The following is an 18,064-nucleotide window of genomic DNA, read 5'->3' as shown; positions in this document are numbered from 1 at the left end:
AAGATCACCAAACCGTTTGCAGGTTGATTTTAAATAAAGTGAAGTATAAAAAATAGTATAGAAATAGAACAACACTAAGTGGTGTTCTCTGAAGATCACCAAACCGTTTGCAGGTTGATTTTAAATAACGTGAAGTATAAAAAAATAGTATAGAAATAGAACAACACTAGGTGCTGTTCTCTGAAGATCACCAAACCGTTTGCAGGTTGATTTTAAATAAAGTGAAGTATAAAAAAATAGTATAGAAATAGAACAACACTAAGTGGTGTTCTCTGAAGATCACCAAACCGTTTGCAGGTTGATTTTAAATAAAGTGAAATATAAAAAATAGTATAGAAATAGAACAACACTAAGTGGTGTTCTCTGAAGATCACCAAACCGTTTGCAGGTTGATTTTAAATAAAGTGAAGTATAAAAAATAGTATAGAAATAGAACAACACTAAGTGGTGTTCTCTGAAGATCACCAAACCGTTTGCAGGTTGATATTAAATAAAGTGAAGTATAAAAAAATAGTATAGAAATAGAACAACACTAAGTGGTGTTCTCTGAAGATCACCAAACCGTTTGCAGGTTGATATTAAATAAAGTGAAGTATAAAAAAATAGTATAGAAATAGAACAACACTAAGTGGTGTTCTCTGATGATCACCAAACTGTTTGCAGGTTGATTTTAAATAAAGTGAAATATAAAAAATAGTATAGAAATAGAACAACACTAAGTGGTGTTCTCTGAAGATCACCAAACTGTTTGCAGGTTGATTTTAAATAAAGTGAAGTATAAAAAAATAGTATAGAAATAGAACAACACTAAGTGGTGTTCTCTGAAGATCACCAAACCGTTTGCAGGTTGATTTTAAATAAAGTGAAGTATAAAAAATAGTATAGAAATAGAACAACACTAAGTGGTGTTCTCTGAAGATCACCAAACTGTTTGCAGGTTGATTTTAAATAAAGTGAAATATAAAAAATTGTATAGAAATAGAACAACACTAAGTGGTGTTCTCTGAAGATCACCAAACTGTTTGCAGGTTGATTTTAAATAAAGTGAAGTATAAAAAATAGTATAGAAATAGAACAACACTAAGTGGTGTTCTCTGAAGATCACCAAACTGTTTGCAGGTTGATTTTAAATAAAGTGAAATATAAAAAATAGTATAGAAATAGAACAACACTAAGTGGTGTTCTCTGAAGATCACCAAACTGTTTGCAGGTTGATTTTAAATAAAGTGAAATATAAAAAATAGTATAGAAATAGAACAACACTAAGTGGTGTTCTCTGAAGATCACCAAACTGTTTGCAGGTTGATTTTAAATAAAGTGAAGTATAAAAAAATAGTATAGAAATAGAACAACACTAAGTGGTGTTCTCTGAAGATCACCAAACTGTTTCCAGGTTGATTTTAAATAAAGTGAAATATAAAAAATAGTATAGAAATAGAACAACACTAAGTGGTGTTCTCTGAAGATCACCAAACTGTTTCCAGGTTGATTTTAAATAAAGTGAAGTATAAAAAATAGTATAGAAATAGAACAACACTAGGTGCTGTTCTCTGATGATCACCAAACCGTTTGCAGGTAATTGAAAAAATATTTGAAGTTATGTTGTTAAAATACTTTTAAATGTTGTTCAGACTATTTAGAGGTAGTTTTTATTACGAAACTGGTATAGAAATTTTCAGTCCATAACGCCGGAAGCTGTAATAAGTTAACGTTTTTATTGTAAAAAAATTGTTTAAGTTTAAATGTATGATATGTTTGTACTAATTGTTTTTAAATTACAAAAGTGTACTGCACATTAGTATGTTTAGAAAACTAATTGATTTAGTTAGTTAAGGCTGTAAAAACAAAATTTGTTGTGGTAATAAAAGTCGAACTTTGGGATTGAAAACATTTGTCATATTTTTTATCATCTTGTACATCTAAAATATTTTTCATTTTAAAAAACAACAATAACAATGACAATAAATTAAACTTTTAATTTTTCACAAGATCATACGAGACCTTCCACGAACAAGTGGTGAAGATCGTCACCGAAAAGTGCGAAACTGACAGGAGCAAAATCGAAAAGTTCTTTGAGAGGCAACAGCGCCGCCGTGTGGCCGGAATCAGCAGGGAGGTGAACAGTGGATACTTCTCGGAAGCATTATTGCAGTTCTGGGACTTTTTCAGGGGAACACCCAAACTCGAAAACTGCTGACCAGAGATTTTGTAGCAATGTTTTTAGTCGTTGAATTTACCGCAAAAATGTGTTTGTTGATTTAAATTTATTTTGATTAAACTTTTTTACTTGGTAAAAATGTTAAAAGCTTTCTTTTTATTTTATATCATTATTAAAAGAGATTACCTGCAATTAATTTTTCTTTTTAGCGTTTTGTGTATGCTTTAACTAAATTTCTCGTATTTTTTATTATATATTACCAATGCAGTCAAAAGTGTTTAATAGATTATTTAAAATATAAAATTCATTTTTTTATATTCGCTTATAATAATTAATTTTTTTTTTTTGATAATTTAACATAAAAAATGAAACAGTCAGCCAAAACATTTTATTGTTACTAATAGTAAATGGTTATTATTTGTAGTTTATTATTTACTATGCTTTTATTTCGTATTAATAAATTAGTGCAAAATTCAAAGAATAATTATGTTTTCTCAAATTCATGATGTTTTAAATGAAATTATTTTTATTAATTCATGATAGGGTTGAAGTTTAAACGTTTTAACAATAAATTTAATTATAAAAACAAAATTTTTTGTTTCAATGTTTTATTAAACCATATTTAAACTTCTTAATATTTCCATGAGGTTAGAAGTTTAAAAAAAATACTGCTCCTAATTAAATTTTATAGAAAAGTTTTGGTTAGAAAATAATATAATTTTAAATGTTCAACATGCGAAATCGCATGTATTCAAAATTTAACTCTAGCTAAGGATGCTAAATAAAACTGTTGAAGTAAGGTTATTGTTATGTTTTTGTTTAGCTATTTATAGCTTATAGCTTTAATTAATAAATTACGAGTACGCGTAGATTTTTTAATGTTTAAACAATAAAATGATTATCGTGTATAATCTAAAAAAAAAATTGCCTGCAATAAAAGTTAATGCAGTTTTTTAACTATTTAAACTTAAAATTTGTTTGTTATTTACAAATATAAAAAGAACAGTTTATAAACTTGTTTAAATGCTTATTAAGGTGAAATATAGTGTTAGTACTATGCTTTAGTAATATGTTGTAGATATTTGTTTTTTATTATCTTATTTTGTTTATATTTATTCCGTTTTAACTATAACGCAGCGAAGTTAAAAAGTAAAAAAATATTTTCTTTCAGATTATGATTAAAACCGCACGAAAAAATAACAATTGCTATTGGTACAAGCTTCAAGCTAAGCTTCAAAACAAAAAATGCCTAATCACACCTTAAATAAGTTGTTTGCTTTTGAAGTGCTTAGAAAAAAATAACTTGCTTGTTCTTTGTTTGCTTTAATTACACAACTTTTATGCAATATGTTTGCTTTCAACAAAAAATTATACCGTTATAAACAGTGCGGTTAGACCCAGTTATTTTCAGTTGAACTTACAAAAGTACTTGTAATTTTAAAATCAAACTTTTGTTTAATCTGAAAAAATTTTTAAGATTAAAGCTCATTTGTTTTTTTTTTCTTGTTTTGAGCCTACATGTTTAAAGAAATTTAGCAACTTCTGCTCAGTTTCTGTTTAGTTTAGTGATCAGTTACTATGCAAACCATAAACCTAAGTTTTAGTTAAAACAAAATATAATTGTCTACAAGTACTTTATTTTTGATACTTATTAACACCTGATAAATTTCTGTTATGAACAAAAATATTTTTACTAAAGCTGAACAATGAAAAATTTGACTTAGTAATTTCGTTTAAAGTTTATTTCTAGTTTTCTGTTTTTTGTTTTGTTTTTTACTCAGTTTAAACTATTTTTTACTGGTATATTCAAAGGTCGTATTTATATTAGTGAAGACTCTATTATAAAGTTTAGGTAACAATCGATCGAAATGATACTTAGTTGTTTCAGTTAAACATTTTTGTAATAAGTTTAATCTACACTAGTTTTTATTTTAATTTATGTAGCACTTTAAAATATAAATAAATAATAACTTAGTTAACAATACAAAAACTATTCTAAATTAAAAATAGATCACTTTTAAATCAATATTGTTTTAAGTAAAGTTTAGTTTGGTCTTTTTAGATTTGTGCTTTTTGGTAAGTTTGCTGGAAGTTTATTTTTATAGTTTTATAGAATTACTTAAATGCAAACATATTTAATACTGATATTAGAATTAAAAATGTAGCTTAATTTATAAAAATTATTAAAAACAGTTTTGAATGTAAGTTTTGATAGTTTTTTTTATGTTGTTTAATGTTTTACAAAAAATTATTTTTGATTGCTCTTTTGATTTTTAACTAACAGTGGTTTTAATTTATGTTGTATGTTAAATGTTTTAAAAAAGGCAGACTGATTAAAAATTTTAATCTTAAAAAAGTTTAATTTTAAATAAAATAAGTCATTTGATTAAAAGTAAGTTAAAACACTACATATTTATCTTTAGAACTATTGAAACTTAAGTTAAAATAGTAATTTGGGCTGATTAAACATTTGTTATATATAAAAGTTAACCATTGGTAAATTCGTTTGTTATTTCAAATATGTTGCAAACTTAAAAATAAAAATGTAGCATGTAGCAGGGGCGTAAGAAACTAAAAACTTTTTTTTATAGTATAAAAACTGTTAAAGATTTTATTTTCTTTATAAACTTTTGTTTACTAACGATTTTTTGTAGTTTTAGCATTTTAACCTTACTAGCTAATTATTTTAAGTGTTAAATTAAGAGATTTTTTAAACATTTGTAAAACTTCTTGCCTCCTTAATAAAAATACCACTTGTCGCAACAGGCATGTAAATAAAAGCAACTAAGCAAAAATAATTTCAAACTGCTAGTAATACTATATAAAACTCTTACCAACAAAGTTTGATTTTTTATCTTTCTGGATGGTTTATTCTTTTTTTTATGTTAGCGAAAAATATCAATTGAATATGACTTCAGTAAAATCAAGCAAGATATTTCAATCAAGACTGTGCTTATAATTTTGCACCATTTTATTTAACCATATCTTAAGTCAACACTTTTCTTTTTTTGTAGGATACTTCAGTTATTAATAAAAGCTTCTTTTTTATCTAATATTATTCTAATAATAACCAAATCTATCCAAACTATTTATTTTTCTATTGCATAGTAAGATTACTTAAGGGTCAGAGGAAATAGAAGGGGATAAAAATACACTTTAGACTAATATCGAAACTCGGATGAAATATGTTGTTTACTTACATAAACTAAAATCGTGAAGAGAAATTTAAAATTCAGCAACCTAGAATAAGACTATAAGTTTAAAAAGTTAAAGTTTTAAACGGTAAAAAAGTTATTGAAAATACTACTCATTTGCAAACCTTAATACAACAAACCGCTTAAACTTTATGACTAAAAATTACAAACCCACGTATAATGACAAACTTAATTGCCTGCGGTGCAAATATGCAACTAAAATGCTCTTTTATAAGCATTGCAACAACTTATCATAAATTAGCTTTGTCTTAGAAAGTTTGTTTAGAAAAGTTCAAAGAGATATTTATTTGTTCTACTGTTTTTAGCTTATTTGCATATATTTAGAATCTATAAAATGCACAGAGCATTTAAGACTTGTAAAGAATACATTTTCAAGTATGTAGCTTTCAGGGAAAATTATAAGTAAAACATCTAATAACAGCAAAAACTTGAGCATGTTTTGAATTAAGACTAGTTTAGAATATAAAATAAGTTTTGCACAAGTTCAAAAATACAACTTTATTTTTGAAATTCTTTAAACTTACAGTTTTTTATTTAAAGTGATCTAACTATTTTTTAGATAATAAATAAACAATAAAATGACTTTAGATGAAAAAGAAGAACACAAGAAGCTTTCCATAGCGGTTAGAAAAAAAAACAAATATAATATATTTAAACAATACTAAATGTATATATATATATATATAGATATAATGAACTAAATTTTAAAGTTAATTATATGTGTTTTTATGCTCTCACGGAGTTAAAAAGCAATTATAAGGAACATTCAAATTTAATTGTTTTTATTTAAGCTGGTACCTACTGCAACAATTGAGCTATATAAAAGCTATCTGTACTCAAAATAAAATTAAAAACACAATTCGTTCACAACTTTACAGATACAACATGTTTATCTATAAACTTTCATTGTTTAGTATTGTTAACTTTTAAGTGCTTTAGTATAAGCTTTCTAAGTTTTTCTAAATATAGTTGTTTTTGTTTTACTAAAAATAAAAATATACATAAATATCTAGATACATGTATCAAACTGCAGGTTAGGCATTTAAATTTACCACTCCAACAATTAACCTGCACTAAAATACTTTGAGATCAAAATTTTCAAAAAAACTCAAAAAATAATGCGTAGTTACGTCATAATACAGACAGCTATACATTTTTACGTCACAATCACAGGTAAGGGACGCGGCAAACTTTGAGGAGTGCCAGAAAGCCTACGATAAGTGGAGCGAAAAATACGACAAATCGTCGCTGGAGTTATTGGGATTCCCCGCTGCTGAGACATCAGCGGAAATAATAAGCAGAGAATTTGGGGAGGGAGAAAGTGTCAACGTGCTCGACGTCGGTACCGGTTTGTGACGTCACAATTTATTTTTTGCTTCTTATAAAGCATTATGAACCTACTGTTTAATTTTATAAAGTTTAATTGTATTTTTTATAATTTGTGTTGTTTTAATATAAATCGGTTTGTGACGTTATTTGTTTTTAATACTGACGTCACGTTTATAAAGTTAAATTTAAAAGTTACTTCGGTCTTGGCACTGTATTGTATGTTTTGTGATATGTCAGTTTGCTGCTATTTTACGCCTTAACCCGTTTGATTGATTTTGGGTTTTACTATACGACGGTAGCAAAATATATGAGAAGTTGTCAACAATACGTCATAAGAGAATACATTGTGAATTAGTAACAATCGTTGCAAAAGAAGTTTTAACTTTTCTTAAATATTTCTTGTTTTGTCACGCCAAACTTTTGCAAAAAAAAAACTATATGTTGTGTGTCAAGAAAAAATAAATATGTTGTTACTTAAATGTATTAAATATATTTTCGAGTGACTAAAACTTTCCTTGGTTTTATATATATAAGTTTTACTTAATATAAATGTTGAACATTGACAGTTGTTTACTTTTTATAAGAAACAAATCTGGTTTATTTTTCCTTTTTTTTTTTGAAGCTGTTTAATAAGGTTTTTGAAATTTATTTATGAGTTATAGCGAAAAAATATATCGTTTTATTATCAACAAGGCTTTTAAAAGGAATTATAAAGTTATATATAATTTTTTAATACCGCATTATACTCTAACTCAGTTTAGAATTATAAAGATTTATATCCTAACATTATGGTTTGATAGCTAAACTTTCGATATGTTTAACTATGCAAGATAACTATGCAAAACTATCTATAAGACTTTAAGTTCTAATAGTGAGTTTAAAATAAAAGCTTTGTTGCTACTTTTGAATTATAAAATTTACATTACAATGTATTAGTAAATAATCTTAGGAAGCGCAACGATGCCACACCACTTGAGACTGAAGTTCAACTTCAAAGGAAATATTGATGTGGTTGACGCGAACATGAACATGTTGACTGTTGTCAGCAAGAAAGAAAACCTCAAAATCAGGTAACAAGTTTGATAACGTGTTAATAGCAACCTTGCTGCTTGTTATTGTTGCTGTTGTTAGTAACACATTCGTCAGCAAAAAAGTAAAGAAATAATTTAATGATGTCTGCAGTTTGAAAGTAGCTTGTTATGTTGTTGTTTGTATTGACTTATTTGATCAGCAGTTAGGATAACTAGGTAGAATATTATTATTTTAAAATAAGGTAAAGCGGTTTTTACTAGAGAGTGGTTAAAACTTATGCTTAAAGTGTATACTGGTCTTACTATGTTTGGAGTTTGGAACTGGCTTGTATTTTGTTATGTTATTGTTGTTATCAACTTGGTTGGCCAACAAGAAGGAAAATATTAAAATAAGGTAAAAAGTTTTTTATTATTATAAGTAATTTCTTTGGTTTCAGACTAGCTTGCTTCTTGTTGTTGAATGTAGTAAACAAGGATAAAAATTTTAAACTAAAATAAAAAGTATTTGTTTTTGTTATTAATTATGTGTTTGGTTTGAGACTAGCTTGTTATGTTGTTGTTTTTAGTGTTGTTGTTAACAACTTATTTGGTGAGCAAGAAACAAAAAGCCTTAAAGTTGTTTGTGTAAACTCATACGATCAGCAAAAACGATAGTTACGTGAAAAGCGCTTGCTGGTTTATTAATAATGGTGTCTGTAGCTTAGACCAGGTTGTTGCTTGTAACGTTAACGTTGTCATAACAGTCATTCAGCAAGAAAAATAAACCATATAATTGGGCGAAAAGCGCTTGTTGGGCTATTTTAAGACTTTAGTAAGTCGTTTTGTGAAGACTTAGGTTATTCTCCAATTGAGTTGTTCCTGTTTGTGCACCATTGTTAACTGATCTAGTTTTAATGAATATTCTGAGTTCTTTAAATGTAGAGTTACTGTAATAAAAGGAAAATATAAAATTTCAATTTTTTTTTTATTACAAACTGTTTTAAATAATTCAGTAAAATTGTGAAATATTTTTCAGCAGATGCTAATTTGTTTTTATTGTATCTAGGTCAGATAAAAACTGTTTGTTGACTAACTGCGTGTCCCCATGTCTTTAGTCTTACGGTTACTATTTGGCTTTATTGACTTGTTGATAAATATTTATATAGTGACGTTACTTTAATACCACAGCTACCATTAACTCATGACAAATATTTTGTTTTGCATGAAAAGAGTGGTGCTTATTATTGTCGTTAAAATTTTTTCAGATGGAAAATAAATGTTTTCGTGTTTCATAATTGTAGTAAAAAGGAAAACGTGTTTAAACATTGAAACTTGTTCTAAATTTTACTAAAGTAGCTAATATAAGCAATTTAATAATAACTAAAGTATTAAAAATAAATTTGAAAACTTTTTTTAATGTTCTTATAAAAGGTAAAATGTTATCTATAGTAACTTATTACTTTGACTTTTATAAGATTTTATGTAAATCTTTTGTATATAAAATAATAACAGCACAATTCCAAGGTATCAACTGCACAAATTTTAACTACATCTTTTAATACAAAGCAAACTAAAGTTAGTTTTATTATATCTAGTTTATAAGTTTTACGAGTGATTAAAATGAATTTTGTTTAGTGTAAAGTTGAAATAAAATTTAATAAAACTACATAATCTTTTCTTGTTTTGAAAGTTTTGAAGTTTTTAGAAATATGCTGTTACGTTTTTACATTTTCTACTTAAGCCTGTGTTTGACTTACGTTACTTGATGTCATAGTCCAAAATACTTTTAAAAGTTCAATTAAATTTTTTTTTTTTTATCTCCTCTTTAATGCTAATAATGCTTTAATGTAAGAAAAAGACTATTTTCACTATTTTTCGTTTTTAAGCTTAAGGTATTTAGTTTTTTTCTTGATGTTTTAGTTTTGATTAGTTCAATTAAAAGTTTTCTAGTTTTTTCTTTAATTCTGCTGTAGGAAAAAACAAGTTGACATCATTTGTTACTAAGCTTGCGGTATTTTATCTTCTTGTAAAATAGTTAAAACTGATAAAAACTTTGTATTTTGGTTCGAAATAGGTTTCTCATGATTAATTTTTTCATGAACCATTTTATGTAATTGTGTTAACAACGGTATAATATTACCGTCTAACAAAGCTAGTTATTAATATATTGTTAAATGCACTATTTAAGTATACATATCCAATAAAACTTTTCAGGAATATTCTACGTCACTGTGTCGGAAATGACGGAATATTACCGTTGAAAGACGAAGCTTATGACGTGTTATCGGTCACCGGAGGGTTCTTCCCCATGAATATTAACCCCAGTTCTGCTAGGGTATGTAATTGTAATTTTAAAGCTTGTAAAAGTAAGGCTTCCTTAAGTAAAAAAGTAAAAAATTTAACAGTTAAATGAGCTATATGTTAACTTCAACTAATTTATTTTATTTTTTTCCAACTTATGATTTTCTAAAACATAATGGATTTTTTGACTAATCCATAAATTTTAAAAGGGATTTCTTGGAGCAATCAAGAAAGGAGGATTCTTTCTGTTCAACCTGAGGCCTTCAGATCACTGCTCCTTGGAATACAACAAAGTAAGAAATTATTTTACAAACGATTTTATTAACAATAAAAGAAAATGTTTTGATAATCCAAAAAGTTTTATAAGTATCTCATTAAACTTCATGTACTTATATATTTTGGAATTCATTCAGTATATAAAATTTTTGTTCAATAAAACAAGGAATTCGAATTAAGAACATATTTTGTAAGTACTTTGTTTAAGAAGTTAAAGTTTACTTATCATTTATTATGTTCAAACAAAAAAGCAAAATTTTGTTTTAAAAAACCAAAAATATTAAATGACTAACTTAAAGAGTTTATTTTTAAAGTTCATAAATTTATTTTTTTACTTTAAAAGGAGTTTGAGGGAATCCTGAAAGATCTTGAGGATCAAAAGAAGATAAAAGTCGTGGAAAGAAAGCCAATTCCCCACTGCACGAATTGGGGAGAAAAAGTAGCAACTTTCTTCACCGTGAAAAAATTGTAAAATACGTTTTAAAAATTGATTTTTCTCCTGTTATGCTGTGTTATGTCTTTATAAACTTTATGATTATATATGCGAGTACTTATACCTCCAGTAATTACTTTGGATTAAAAAATTTACATTCTTTTTTATAATGTTTTCATATGTTTTAATATGTCGATATACGTATTTTATTTCCTTTATGTTGTATATTCAAGTATTTGTACCTCCCAGTAAATAAATTTCTGCACATTGAAAACACTATTGTTATTTATGGAACTTTTAGTGGATTTTAAACTCTGTATAATTTTCATGCAAAGTTGCTTACTTAAAAATCTAGATATTTAAAAAATTCAAATAGATTTATTAAGTTTTCTATTTATTTAACTAATGATTTTTTTTGATAAATGTCTAACTTATTGTACGCATAATTATCAGTTGATGCATATTTTATAAAAAGTAATGTGTTTTTTATTAACTTAATGTATTTACATATTCTAATCAGCAACTCTTATAGATTATTTTAACCTACATTAAATCAATGATATAAAAACTTTTAAATATTAAACAGCTTCTTAAGTATTTCATTTATTGAATCATCCGAACTCATTTAAACAATATATCAAATAAGTTTTGTCATTCAGTTTTATAAAATTTTATAGTTTGAGAAAATAGTTATCAAATATTTTTAGTAAACTACTAAAGTTTTGTGAACGAACAATGAATAATGTTTCCAAAGAAGAAATAAACTTTAAACTGTATTTAAAATAACTTCTATAACCTGATTAGTTATTTAAACTCTGTTATAAAATAATAATCGTGAATAAATGCCTTTCATACAAAGTTTTAGTTAAGTCTCACGACAACTAAAAAAAAAGATATAATGCGATTTTTATTTTAGTGGTTATAACTTTCAGTAAAAAAACTTAATTATAGTTTTATAAAAAGTCCTTATACTTTTTATTTTACACCATAACGTTTTATTACTTCGCAGTAAAGTAAATACAGTATATATATTTAAAATTTTGTTCTAATTGAAAAAATCGAGTATTTTTACTTAAAATGATTTACTTAAAATTAAATTCAAGTTAATAATAAGTTCTTGGTAAACATATATCTTTAGGAGTGCACATTTGTTGAAATATGTTGACAACTATTTTCTTTCATTTATCATAAAAATTAGTTTACCCTAACATTTTCAAACTTTAATTATAAGAAACCTAAAAACTGTGAAAAGCAATGGTTGCAAAACAAACTGCAAAGTAAGTTTGTTTACTTTTCTCAAACCATAAACATTTATAAAAAAATTCATATTAATAATAAAACAAACAAGTGTTACGTACAGCAAACAAACTTAAGTATAGGCAATTTGTTTTAAGATGTTTACTTTACAAATATTTGATAAACTTTATTAACTTTGACCGTTTAACGGTTAAACTAAACTTTAACCTATTGTTTATCGATGATAAAAGTTTGTAAGTTATAACAAAGTTAAATTAACATTAGTCATTGTTTAGTTTAGTGTTCATTATTCAACACAATACATTTAAGTACTAAACTTAAAACACTTGCATTAGTTATCATTTAGGTTTTTATATTTTTTACTTAAAACTTATCAAGCAACACACTACTATTGTTTAGCATTAAAGTGTTCAAGTTGATTCACGGGTTCAAATTGTTTCATATACTAATTTCATATTATTGCAGCAGCTTAAGATGCATGCGTGTACTTATATAATTGCTGTTATTGGTAATTTTCAAACTAGTATAACATCAGTTACTTCTTAGTTTTAGCTTACAAATTGCAAACTATCTTACTTTAGTAAACATGTTGTGCACAAAAGTAGATCAGTTATTTCTTCGATGCATTTCAGTTGCATTGAATACTCAGCCTGAGGTCGGAAACAGAAGCGTAGCGTGGGAAAAAGCGTTGTTCAGATGCTCCTCAAAAAAAATGCAATTATATAAAACTGTTATTATTACTTTTGAATAAACTTTTGTTTACAATTAATTGTAGCATTTGTTTTAGAAATATAGTTTAAAAGTATGTCTAACTAAAGGTTTTTATAAACACTTGTAAATTTTTTTGCACCCCTAACAAAAAAACCACGCTCCACAAAAAAAAAACAATAAAATAAAACAGCTATTATTACTTTTAAATAAACTTTTTTTTATAAACAAATTGTTGTAATTGTAGTATTTTCTTCTTAGTAAATTAGTTAAAAAGTATGTCAAACCAAAAGCTTTTTTTTATATTTTTGTAAACTTCCTGCACTCTTTAACAAAGATACCACACCTTGCTACTGGTCTAAACTAATAATAATTTTTAATTTGAGTTAAACTTAATAATTTAGACTACTGTTCTTTGATTTATTTAAACAAATTAAAACAAGTTATAACTACTTTCTATATATAACAATTCAGAAACAGGTATTAAAGGCTTATATATTACTTTTTCTTTATACTAAAGGCTAGTATTTTTTTTATAAGCAATGAAACGTGTTGTTTATCGTCTGAAGACAATGATCAATCACAAAAAACTCTCAAGTTTAGAGCGACGCATTGTAGACTTTTACTATTATTTAACTAGTTGTATCTCTGATAAAACTGTGTTGAAATTTTTGTTTGTGATCGTCGAACATAACACCAATGGCTTTGCATTAACACTTATAAATTTTTTCTATCGCCTACGATACACGGCCTAAATGTCTTAAAACAAAATTTATACAATTATCAATAACTTCAAAACTATATAATAAAAGCAGCATGTATTTTGCTAGTGATAAAATAAGAATATAATAGATTCAGCTATCTTTAAATACCAATGTTATATTTTGCTTATCAATGTAATACAGAACACAAAAGGCTTAATCATACACTAAGCAGTTAAGTTATAGCCGAAAATTAAAAACAAGCATTTGTTTCAAGTATTGTATAAATATTTTTGTATTTTATAGACTTTTTCAAAACGTCCTTAAAAACTATATGACATACCACAGCATGATTCTATACTTAATAGACTAGCTACATAAAAAAAAACAGTTTTGAATTTTACAAATTTTAAAACGTTTAAAAATTAAACTTAAGGAGTATTATCTTTTAATTTACACTACTTGCTACTTACAATATAAAAAAAGTTTAGTTTTGTTGTTAAAAGGCTTAGTTTTTGTTGTTTTGCGAATATTATTCTTTTCATACTTTCGGATTAATTTTTGTATGTTTTAAACAAAAATAGTATAACTAAAAGATTAAACTGTTTGTTTTTACGTTAACAAAACATTTGAAGTTTGTTTTTTTTTTTTTAAATAATAGTTAATAAAACTGTTTTACTTTTGTTTTGAAACATGAAAAATAAAGTAACTAATTTAGATTAAGCAAAGTATATGAACTTTAGATTTTTTATCAGTATAAATTGCTGAAAATATTTGGTTTAAGGACCTGGTGCACGAAAAAACCTTTCATTTGTCGAGTCGCACTCCACTTTGATACCTTTTAACGTCTTGTCCAGGACAAGCGTTATAAAATCTATAAAATTTAATTTTGCATTATATTCTTATAGTATACACATGGTTATTATACTTTAAGGTCAGTCTGAGCTGAAAAAAAAAGCTGAGTCAGCAAAAACATATAGCTTTATTTCATGTTATTTTTAACTTAATTTATTCAAACTTTTTTTTTTTTACTAACTTTTAACATGTTTGGGTAGGGTTGATTAAGGATAAGGGTAAAAATAAATGAAAAATTAAAAAGCTTTAAAAATATTTGCGGATTCAACTTTTTTTAACTCAGACTAAACTTTTAAGTAAACTTTCCCTACTTTTTGTATTTTTTATTTAAGAGACCTTATAAACTTCTATTCATTTATAAAGAAGTTTACACAGTGGGCTGAAAACGGGGATCAAGCGGCCATTGACATAAAACTGTAATAAGAAGCACTATAGTACAATTTAAAGTTACACTTAGTGTTACAATAAGAATAATGTTTCTTTTTATTTAAAAAATAGTTTAAATTTTAATTTTTAATGAAACTTTAAAGAAAGAAACTTAGAAAATGTTAATTGGCTACCTCAAGAGAGTCACATTTACTTCCATTTTAGTTATGAATATAAATGAATTTTCAATATCAAGTCGGGTGAAACTATACTCTAAATACAGTTTATTTCTAATTTAAGGCTGATTTTTGTATATCAAAGTTTGTATTATAAATAACGTTACATTTGTACTAGTTTATCAAAAGAAAAAAACCGTAACATTTTGAACAATAAAAACATTTATTCGTTGCAAAACAGTGCAAAAAACAAAATAACTTAGCCTGTGATTAAAAAAAGCACTTAAAATTTACTAGAAAATATAAGTCAAACAGTAAGTTCTTAAAAATTCTTTGAAATTAAGTTTCTAAAATAAATAAAACACTCTATTCAGTAGCACAAAGCATATGTAACAACGTTTCCCATTCTGAACTACATGATGAAATATTTTCATTTAGCTGCAAACAACTTCGCGCAGTATGTCCGACTTCTTTACAATAAGTGCAATTCAGTCTGTCTAAGGTGTTGTTAACATCGTAGTCACTATTGTCCCATAATCGATTTAAACAGTCTGTTAAATTTTCTTACTGAGAAGTTTTCCTTGAAAAGTTCATTCTGTACTGTCTGACAAAAATTTAAGCATTTTTTGAGGCTTTTTTAAACTTAAAAAAAGCAAACTTTGGCTACATTTAAGCTTACATAACTTTTAATATACTTTAAGCAGAACAGAAACAAACCCAATTTTTAAAAGACGAAACCCCGCTCTCAACAATTAAATAAAAATCTTGCTTTAACTGTTTAGTCGCGAAAATAGTCAATGGCCACTTGCCAGCCCACTGTGGTTTGTTTACAAAATCTGTTTAAAATTAATTTAGGTATAAAGCTAAATATTTTATAAAACAAATCGTAAAAAGTTATCATAGGTTATTTGGAAGTTTGCAGTACTATCTATAAATAGCAGTAAATATAAGGCTTTAAATATCAACTAAATTCTTGTTTACGTCTACAAGAATGTTTTGTCAATAAAAGTAACATGATTTGTTTTATATATGTTTTTTAAGTTGATAGATTACAAATAGTAAATAAAATGACAGTTTCCAAAGCTTAATAGAGTGCCTTGCGGAACCATTTGTTGTGGCTTTTGACGAAGTTAACCATCAGTTGTCAATAGAAACTGAAAATTTAATTCATGAAGTTGTTAGAGACTTTAGATGAGAAATGCAAGCTTGCGCAACTAGATTTAAAGATTTTCTTATGTTAACTTGTTCTGATGCTCATTAACTTATAGTTGTTCTATTATGTCATACAGTCATATAGTCGTATAGTTGTCATATAGTTGTTCGGATGCTCACAGGAAATTTAACTATTTGAAATTATTGTACAATAACTTGAGTTCAATGACTATACAAAAATTTAACGTATAACTTCAAAATGACTATTAACTCTGTTCGGCAAATTTATTGTAAAATAGCACTGTAGCGTAAATAGCGATTAAAGTTTTTTATTTACTACAACATACTGGTTTACTATCTTAGAAACTTTTCTTTTATCAGTAGTAAGTTATTGCTTGTTTGTACAATACTTCTTGAAATATAAGATCAATAATACTTCATTGTTTTAAAACTAAAAAAAATACGAAAAACTTTATAGTTTTTAATTTTAAGTATTTTACGTCATGTTCCAAGAAAAAAAAGCTTAGTAATACAACTCTGCAGGAACATATACAAAGCATTAGTAGATAAGTATTCAAATTATACTTATAAAAATTTATAAGTGTCTTTGAAGTTTAAAACTTGGTTGATCTACACAACTAGCTTAACTGTCACACATTTTATGCATCCATTATATTATAACTATTTACAAAGTTTGTTAATAAATTATAAAGAGAAGACAACCAGGAAACTTAAAAATAAATTGGCTAAGTTTGCTTTTTCTTGTTACTGAAACGGCAAGCGCAAAATATTTCTATAAAAATTTCCAAAATCTGAATAATGCCTATCAGTACCTCGCTGGACACAGAAGAACCAGTATGAAAATGTTTTTACTAAAAGTTATTAGTTAAGAAAACAATACTACTGAACTCCATCGTTTTTAACTCGATATAACAAAAGTATTAGTTGATCAATCCGTTCTTTTATTATTAAACGTTTATAAAATAAATTATAATGAAAACTAAAAATCAGAACCATAAATCAACTGAGCTTCGTTTGTAAGTAAGTAACAAATATTCACATAGATTGTAGTTATTCTGATTGTAGTAAAATCAAAGTTGTAGTAAACCACAAGCTACGTGCTGACACCAACTCTTTTTGGAATTTATTTTTAATGTTGTTATAGCTTGCATTTCGTTCATTAATGATTGCTGAGCTCAATCAAAGAACTAATGGTCGCCAATACAATCTTGCATGTTTGAGAGCAATCTAAAGATTATATCATTACGTGATATTCTATTTGCTGATAATGTTGTACTCATTGGTCACTTTGCTCAAGTCTCGCTACTAAACACTAGTGATCCGATTTCATCAGTATGCTCGTATTTCGGTCTTACAATAAGTCTTAGAAAAATAAAGTCATAAGTTAATGAAGAGGTAATCTACCATCAATATTAATGAAAAGAATATCGAAAATATAACATAGTTTGTATTTCTTGGTTCAAATGTTGCGTCAAACGCATCAATGGACACAAATCGATAGTCGTATTGGTAAGGCCTCAGGCGTTCGCTTGTTTGACTGCAAGAGTTTAGGATAACCATAAGTTAAGCATTTGCACGGAGGTTTACGTTTATTGATCTTGTGTATGCAGTACTCTGTTATACAACATGGACGTTGTCTAGCGTGCAGAAAATGAAAATCAACACATTCCACTTGCGATACCCAGCAGAATTGCATGGCAACAAAATATCGTTAGCAAGAAAGTTTTGAAACGTCTAATTTTTACTACCATAGACTTTAGTCAGCGCAGGCTTTGCTGGCTTGATTATGTTCTAGAAGGGTTAAGAGCGAATTGCAAAGTCTCTGTTATATGTCCTTGGCAAACGCAATCGAGGACGTCCAACGTTACGTATACTTGCGCGACCTAAAAGCCAGCTTGAGTATAAAAGCTGGTGAGTGGGAATTGCTTGCAAATTACCATTCAAATGGCGATCTGCTGTACAAAAAAGACTGAAAGAACAGAAAAAGATTATTTGAAGAAATCAAAGCGCACAAAGAAAAAAGACAATTAAGACCTAAGTTAAATTTAGTTTATTACTTAACAATTGTTTCACGCTAGAGCGATGATCACAAGTAAAAAGTAAACA

General features: G+C 26.6%; 2 protein-coding genes across 2 annotated transcripts in view; both read left to right on the top strand.

The window, feature by feature from the left end:
* The window catches only part of LOC145833017 (uncharacterized), a 56,632-nt gene extending 54,406 nt beyond the window's left edge, over positions 1 to 2,226 (top strand). The window contains exon 59 of the mRNA XM_082940220.1: positions 1,990 to 2,226. Coding sequence (XP_082796346.1) covers positions 1,990 to 2,197 — 208 coding nt within the window. The 3' untranslated portion in view covers positions 2,198 to 2,226. The remainder of the gene's footprint in view (positions 1 to 1,989) is intronic.
* A 3,725-nt stretch (positions 2,227 to 5,951) lies between these two features.
* On the top strand, positions 5,952 to 10,761 carry LOC145833016 (uncharacterized). Its single transcript, XM_082940219.1, has 6 exons — positions 5,952 to 5,996; positions 6,547 to 6,721; positions 7,652 to 7,772; positions 9,927 to 10,047; positions 10,223 to 10,306; positions 10,633 to 10,761. Exons 1-6 carry the CDS (start codon positions 5,952 to 5,954, stop codon positions 10,759 to 10,761), a joined length of 675 nt encoding a protein of 224 aa, XP_082796345.1.
* The last annotated feature ends 7,303 nt before the right edge of the window (positions 10,762 to 18,064 follow it).

Source organism: Thalia democratica, chromosome 4 (genome assembly GCF_965202585.1).
Source record: "Thalia democratica chromosome 4, ktThaDemo2.hap1.1, whole genome shotgun sequence".
NCBI lineage: Eukaryota > Metazoa > Chordata > Thaliacea > Salpida > Salpidae > Thalia > Thalia democratica.
Note: the sequence above shows the minus strand (reverse complement) of the source record. Positions and strands in the feature narration are given on the sequence as shown.

What these genes read in the sequence shown, in the direction of transcription:
- LOC145833016 (XM_082940219.1), top strand. Translation starts at nt 5,952, where the DNA reads ATGACTTTAGATGAAAAAGAAGAACACAAGAAGCTTTCCATAGCG. An exon ending in ACAAGAAGCTTTCCATAGCG is followed by an intron (nt 5,997 to 6,546) that starts GTTAGAAAAAAA and finishes TCACAATCACAG; the next exon opens with GTAAGGGACGCGGCAAACTT. An exon ending in AAAGAAAACCTCAAAATCAG is followed by an intron (nt 7,773 to 9,926) that starts GTAACAAGTTTG and finishes AAAACTTTTCAG; the next exon opens with GAATATTCTACGTCACTGTG.